This window comes from Pseudophryne corroboree, chromosome 7 (genome assembly GCF_028390025.1).
Source record: "Pseudophryne corroboree isolate aPseCor3 chromosome 7, aPseCor3.hap2, whole genome shotgun sequence".
NCBI classification, from domain to species: domain Eukaryota; kingdom Metazoa; phylum Chordata; class Amphibia; order Anura; family Myobatrachidae; genus Pseudophryne; species Pseudophryne corroboree.
The window spans coordinates 427,071,755-427,079,581 of NC_086450.1; the positions used below are offsets into that span (position 1 = coordinate 427,071,755).

At 45.4% G+C, this 7,827-nt stretch overlaps 1 protein-coding gene across 2 annotated transcripts in view; it reads right to left on the minus strand.

Annotated features, from left to right (window-relative positions):
• Positions 1 to 2,795, minus strand: part of SREBF1 (sterol regulatory element binding transcription factor 1) — a 36,602-nt gene extending 33,807 nt beyond the window's left edge. Inside the window, exon 1 of one of the 2 annotated variants that reach the window (XM_063934846.1) lies at positions 2,480 to 2,795. In XM_063934846.1, coding sequence (XP_063790916.1) covers positions 2,480 to 2,585 — 106 coding nt within the window. In that variant the 5' untranslated portion in view covers positions 2,586 to 2,795. The remainder of the gene's footprint in view (positions 1 to 2,479) is intronic. The other variant, XM_063934848.1, reaches the window with a different exon arrangement.
• Between the last annotated feature and the right edge of the window lie 5,032 nt (positions 2,796 to 7,827).

Below are 7,827 nucleotides of genomic sequence, written 5' to 3' on the forward strand. Positions count from 1 at the left end.
TGCTCCCTTATAGCTGCTTTTATATTAATATATTGCCATTTATTTTGCCCCCCCTCTCTGTTATACCCTGTTTCTGTAGTGCAGTGCAGGGGAGAGACCTGGGAGCCTTCCTGACCAGCGGAGCTGTGACAGAAAATGGCGCCGTGTGCTGAGGAGATAGGCCCCGCCCCTTTTTCGGCGGGCTCGTCTCCCGCTATTTAGTACATTTAGGCAGGGGTAAATATCTCCATATAGCCTCTGGGGCTATATGTGAGGTATTTTTAGCCTTTTTAAAGGTTTTCATTTGCCTCCCAGGGCGCCCCCCCCCCAGCGCCCTGCACCCTCAGTGACTGCCGTGTGAAGTGTGCTGAGAGGAAAATGGCGCACAGCTGCAGTGCTGTGCGCTACCTTAAGAAGACTGCAGGAGTCTTCAGCCGCCGATTCTGGACCTCTTCTTGCTTCAGCATCTGTGAGGGGGCCGGCGGCGTGGCTCCGGTGACCATCCAGGCTGTACCTGTGATCGTCCCTCTGGAGCTTCATGTCCAGTAGCCAAGAAGCCAATCCATCCTGCACGCAGGTGAGTTCACTTCTTCTCCCCTCTGTCCCTCGTTGCAGTGATCCTGTTGCCAGCAGGAATCACTGTAAAATAAAAGACCTAAGCTAAACTCTCTAAGCAGCTCTTTATGAGAGCCACCTAGAATTGCACCCTTCTCGGCCGGGCACAAAAATCTAACTGGAGTCTGGAGGAGGGTCATAGGGGGAGGAGCCAGTACACACCACCTGACCTGTAAAAGCTTTACTTTTGTGCCCTGTCTCCTGCGGAGCCGCTATTCCCCATGGTCCTTTCAGGAACCCCAGCATCCACTTAGGACGATAGAGAAATTATTGTAAAGATTCAAAGCGCCCATCGGCGATCTATATAGCCATTTTTAGAGGATGAAAATAACATACCCAAACCTACACTCACCTGTTACACCCACAGCCACCCCAAGCAGCGTATAAACCCCTTTATATACCAATTCACAAAAATGTTAAATGTGTCCTGTACGCAACCAGTGTAACCAGATAAAAACCACCCAAATTGCAGAATTAAATATAAAGGTGTTTTTAATTTTTTTTTATATTTATATATATATATATATATATATAAACAATGTGTAACCGGCACTCACACTTCTTATAATAATGCCGCGGTGCTCATTCCATAATGTGTAATAGTCAGTCCAGAGTACGGCACTCAGCGGTCTTGGTCATCCAGAATAAATCACAACTTAGGCAGCGTAAGCTTTGCAACGTTTCGGCTCTTTATTAGCCTTTGTCAAGCAGGCTGCAGCATAACCATGGTTATGCTGCTTGACAAAGGCTAATAAAGAGCCGAAACGTTGCAAAGCTTATGCTGCCTAAGTTGTGATTTATTCTGGATGACCAAGACCGCTGAGTGCCGTACTCTGGACTGACTATATATATATATATATATATTTATTTATTTATTTCCGGAGTGCCGCACCTACCTACGTATATATATATATATATATATATATATATATATATATATATACATACACTTTCTTTGCCAATTTAATGAATAAGCAGTAAGACGGGGGCACTGCAGGTACAGGTATTTGGGTCAGCACTGACAAACGCAGCAACGATTTGACCGCTGGCTAAAACATGGGCAAAGGTTTTATTGATAGAGAAAGTAAAACACACAAGATAAAGTTCCACCGCTTATAAATAACAGCAGACAACAATAATCAGGGGATTAATCTAATAAAGCAAATTGTATTTTCCTACAGACCATTATATCAGTGCTGTGACCAGCAGCAGTGTACACGGCGCTGCACATTATAACACTATAATATATATGCATGTCTATTAACCAGCTCAGCACTAGCACAATGACCGACAGTAACCCTGCGTGATGTCACACTGGGGGCAGGGCTCAGCCAGAAGCAGCCCTAGGATTCCATATCATACACATCCACTCCATGTGTCTGATCGCAAGCAGCAATGTTATTACATTATCACGGGGCAGTCCCAAAAAACTCACCCCGTAAACCCAAACGAGGGTCAACTCATGTCAGCCCTAGAATGCCCTTCCAGCCGGAGACGTGGCCGTCCAGCTGTTGATGAACTACAAGTCTCAGCATGCCCTGCCAGCTGTGCCACTTAGCACAATACATTGCCCACAAAAAGACTTTCAAAGGGCCAGATGTACTTTGAGGTCTATTTACTAAGGCTTGGGTAGAGATCAAGTCAACGGAGATAAAGTACCAGCCAATCAGCTCCTAACTGTCATTTTTTCAAACCCAGCCTGTGGCATGGCAGTTAGGATCTGATTGGCTGGTACTTTATCACCGTGAAATGTATCACTCTCCAAGGCTTTAGTACATCTCCCCTGATATTCCCAATTACAGGAGTGCCCATAGAATTGCAGAACACATGGCATGCAGCTGCAGAGACCCCCTTGCCACCCCCCACACAAGCATGGCTCACCCACCATCTATGTCACTCAGTAGGGCTGACTCTATGTCACTGCTCTCATGGAGGGTCAGAGAAGGGTCCAGCTGATCCAGGGAGCTGTCATCAAATGCCAGGCTGTCCATCCTGAGGGTCCCTCTTCCTCCTCAGTGCCACTGTCCTGGATCAGGCATGCAGCTTATCCCAAGGAATCAGCAGGGGTGCTTGTATTGGTGGTGGCGGGAGGGGGTCTGCTGCCAATAGTCCCCCCAATGTCTACAGGAACCACCATGGAAGTTCAGTTCAAAACTGCAGCTGCCTCTCTCCTACTGCTGGCTGCAAGGGGAGGAGGGGTCTGGCTGCTCTGGCCCCGCCCACTACACCCCATACACCCATGTCCTAGGCCTGCCCCTTTCCTCCCCCAGTATCCTGGACTTCCCCTTGCTCTAAAACCAAGTGTGCCACTGCCTTAGGGACTGGAGCAGGCTGGGTCAGGGAGGGGGGGAGGCAGTTAACCCTCTCATTGCTAGTGTGCCCTGTGAAACTTTTCTTATTGCACATACTGTAACATAGTAAGATGTTCTGCAGTGGAAAGTGAGGGAGGGGTGTGAGAAAGAAGGGAGCAGTGTACATCTTCCTTCAGTGGGATTTCTGTACACTAGTGTCATCACTGACAGTATAATAATAATAATAGTAATACTACCTTTGCTTATATGGCGTATTCCGCTGCGCTTTACACTTGGAACAGTAATAAAACAGGACAGATAAAAAGGTATATGGAGCAAGCGTGAAGAACAGGGTTTTTAATAGCTGCCTGTGTCATCTTTTTCGTGTGAGGTGTTACGGGCAGCTGCTGAGGGACTACAAGTCACAGCAGGTTCTGCCTGGCACAACCAATGGAGAGACACTGTTTGCCTAGCTAGCATTAGGGAGGGGGCATCAGATGCCAGTATTGAAATGACATTTCACACTGCAAATAACAGAAGCCAGCTCCCCGAATCAGGTAGGTAGGTAAAATCACGTCCCAATTTAAATGGCGGTACTCCTATCAGTAGAAATCATATCACAACATGGCGCAGTATAAAAATATTTTATCATTTTGGGGCAGGGAATAATGATTGGAACATCCCTTACACCCCTGGGGGAGATGTATTATTAGGCGTTATGGGGTACAGTGGTATCAGCGCAGGCTATGTATGAATGCGGAGATGTGTGACCAGCCTACGGCATTATTGGCGCTGCTGTCTACAAGACAGCACGCTGATGTGCTAAGCGATATATGCACGGTGAGTCGCACTGACTGTTTCGACAACTGCAGCTATAAATTTCGACATTGCCACATTCATAGCCACTGGCTGCGGCGGCTGCTGGCTTCGGTCTGCACGGGAGATCTCGCGATGTTTGCGAGATCTTGCGCATGCACAGTGGAGCCGGCCGGGCGGTGATACACAGTGTATTAGCACTAAGCTGATGCGCTGTGGGCTGTGACAGTAATGACTGGAGGGGGGAACTTTCACTATCTCACTCCAGCATCCGAGATGTTAATACATCTTGTCGGTAGTGTTTCCTGCTTCCCCTCGGTAAAAAGGCGAAGCAGGAAGAGCTTTAGCAGCACCTCCCCCCCTCCGTTACCGGCAGCCTAGCATTTCCAGCAAAGGGTTAACGTCATATGCACATGTGCATAGGGATTTAGGGATCTATTCATGAAGCAGTGAAGAGAGTAGAGAAACAGACCAGTGGAGAAGTTGCCCATGGCAACCAATCTGCATCTCCCTTACATTTTATAGAATGTACTTGATAAAGGTTTCATTCAAAGCTGATTGGTTGCCATAGGCAACTTCTCCACTGGAGCTTTTCTCCACTCTTTCCACTGCTTCGTGAATAGACCCCCAAGTCTATTTACTAAGATTCGGATGGAGATAAAGTCAACAGAGATAAAGTACCAGCCAATCAGCTCCTAACTGCCATGCCACAGGCTGTGTTTGAAAAATGACAGCTAGGAGCTGATTGGCTGGTACTTTATCTCCGTCCATTTTATCTCCAACCAAGGCTTAGTAAATAGACCCCTAAGCTCCAGGGGGATCAATTAGCCCACAATAAGTTACTGCGGTAAATCAGAGCTATAACTGTAATACTATCATTTGTCCTATACAGTAAGGCATTTAGTGACGCTAACACAAAAAAAATCCCAGATAATGAATACTGTAACCGGTGGTAAGGGTTAATACCTGATGCTTTGTATAAGGGAACTTTCCTGTAATACTCCAGACAGTATACAAATTATTAAGGCCCTGTATAAGCCTTGCTGTTAATAGTTAACGAGTATTTCTTTACACAAGACCAATATCCCAGGCAATGACTGAAAAGCATACTAACAGTTCCACCTCTATTGTGTCCTTATTTCTCCTCTTATCTCCTCACACCACAGTCAGTAGGAGAAGAAATACGCCGGAAATCAATGGTAGCAATTAGGCTCTGGAACGTGCAATCACGCCAATAGACAACGGGGGCAAGTTATGAAACATAAAGGTGAAATATTATACAGGTTGAGTATCCCATATCCAAATATTCCGAAATACGGAATATTCCGAAATACGGACTTTTTTGAGTGAGAGTGATATAGTGAAACCTCAATGTACACAAACTTTGTTTAATACACACAGTTATTAAAAATATTGTATTAAATGACCTTCAGGCTGTGTGTATAAGGTGTATATTAAACATAAATGAATTGTGCGAATGTACACACACTTTGTTTAATGCACAAAGTTATAAAAAATATTGGCTAAAATGACCTTCAGGCTGTGTGTATAAGGTATATATGTAACATAAATACATTCTGTGCTTAGATTTAGGTCCCATCACCATGATATCTCATTATGGTATGCAATTATTCCAAACTACGGAAAAATCCCATATCCAAAATACCGCTGGTCCCAAGCATTTTGGATAAGGGAGACTCAACCTGTATTTGTATCGTGTATGTGTGAGTGAAGACTTGAGTTGAATGATTTAGAATTCAGAGATACACTTTGGCCAGATATGTAGATACTTGTGTTTCAATCACCATTTTTATTTTATATTTTATCGCTCTCATTCTGTCCCTGTTATTTATTTTCTAATCAATAAACAGAAAAGGATTAAGCTGTGAGTTTTTCTGTCTACATGAACTTTTGCCTGTAAATATTAAGAATAGGCTGTGTTACATTATGACATATCCAATTGGATTAATGAATGAAAACAAACAAGCAAAAGAGCACACTTGATGTGAAAACTATTTATTTGTCTAATGTAAATGATAAGGGATGAATATTAGAAAATAATTCAGTACAGTCCCGTTGTTTGCTTTCTCTTCCCCAGAAACCCTTCATCTTGCTCCCACGACCTCTTGCCAGTCTCAGATGTGATAAGCCTCTCACGAAACAATACCTTGGTTGCACTGACTAATGGTAAAGGATACGTGGCATATAATTGGGACAGGATCCCAACGGCGGAATCCTGACAGGCGGGGAAAGGGAGGGGACTCGCTGCCTCACTGCTGGGATTCTGGCTGACGGGATGGGGCTGTTGGTATAGTGACAGCCCGCATCCGGTCAGCCGGTTACCTATACGTGTTCCTTCAGCTGTCCTCAGATCTAGTATTGTGTATTTTATGCAAGATTGCAAACAAAAAACAGTAAGTTCGTACTTAAGGCCCGTATTCACGGGCCGATGTGGGAGAGATGTGTGCTGAGTGAACCGCTCAGCACACATCTCTCCCACCGCTCAGCACAGCGCGATGTGTGCTGAGCGTGCGGGGGGAGATGGGGTGGGGGCGCTCATTTCACCCAGCGGGATGAAATGAGCGCCCTCTAGATTGGCCTACATGCAGGCCAATCTAGCACCAGCGTTAGCGATGCGCGAGGCTGCGCATCGCTATTGCTGTGGGGGGTACACACGGAACGATCATGCTTAAAATCTAAGCAATCTAGTCAGATTGCTTAGATTTTAAGCAGCGATCGCTCCGTGAGTACCCCTCTTTACTCTCGCTGCAAGCCGTCTCAATCTACTTGATATGACCCTCGAGGTAGCAGACAAAACATCCTTCCCTTATAGCCTGCACAGATGGATGACATAGATCTATAACTACTACTGTATACAGTACATCTCCTTGTCCCAGGCTTTATTAGCAGAGACAAATTTGAGGATACCTTTAGTGCTGCACCAAGTCTATACGTTTTTAATCATGATCTGCCCGAGTCTTTAGGATTCTTAAGCCCCATACCAGTGCTTAAAGTGGTCCTAAAGAGGTGGTGGAACTCACCCCCCCCAACCCTGTGCGTGCCCCCTAACCACTCCCACCTGGCATATGTCATAGCCCTAGCCCCTCCCACCTGACCGATGCCACACCCCCAGTCCCTCCCCTATATGAGTAAATTCATCTGTTTATAATCAAAATTATACTGGTCAAACAATTAAAAATGATTTGATCAACATAGCCCACTCCAACACAGGTGGGGAAGATGTGCATAACTGCTGACTGCTGAATAATGTAAGAGAACACAAGATAAAAATCCACAGCAGTAGTACAGAGCTAACTAATTATTATTTACTTAATGCAGCAGTGCTGTAAATAGACATTTTGGTGTCCAGCGGCAGGAAAATAATTGATGCCCTCTCTTCCACCACACAGAAATAAGGGACAGTGCGCGCCGAAGGCGCGCAGCAAAAATATAAGGTTGTGGCTTTATGGGGAAGGGGCGTGTCCACATAATAGTACCAATTCACATTACACCACACAGTAGCACCCCTTACACCATAGTAGAGCTCATGATACACATTATGCTAGGTAGGGCCCCTGATACACATTATGCCTGACAGAACCCGATACACATTATGCCAGGTAGAGCCACTGATACTCATGAGAGAGAGAGAGCGAGAGAAAGTGTGTGTGTCCGTTCATCATAACACCCCACCCCGAGAGCACTTTGGCTCACACAAAACACGATGCATTAGACGGAACAGTGCTGCCCACCTGCAACGAGTAGCCCTGAAGCCTCATGGACAACACACTACGCAGCCTGTCTGTAACATGTAGCCTCATGCACCCAAAATTAGTGAAACCAGGTGGCGCAACCTTATCACAACAAGATTTAAATTGTCAAAAAAAGGCTTACACAATAAATATGATAGAATGGTTCCAGCTCCAGATTGATTAACAATGGGCTAAAAAAATAATGAGAAAATACAACACATAGGCCCTCATTCCGAGTTGTTCGCTCGCAAGCTGCTTTTAGCAGCTTTGCACACGCTAAGCCGCCGCCTACTGGGAGTGAATCTTAGCTTCTTAAAATTGCGAACGAAAGATTCTCAAAATTGCGATTACACACCTCTTAGCAGTTTCTGAGT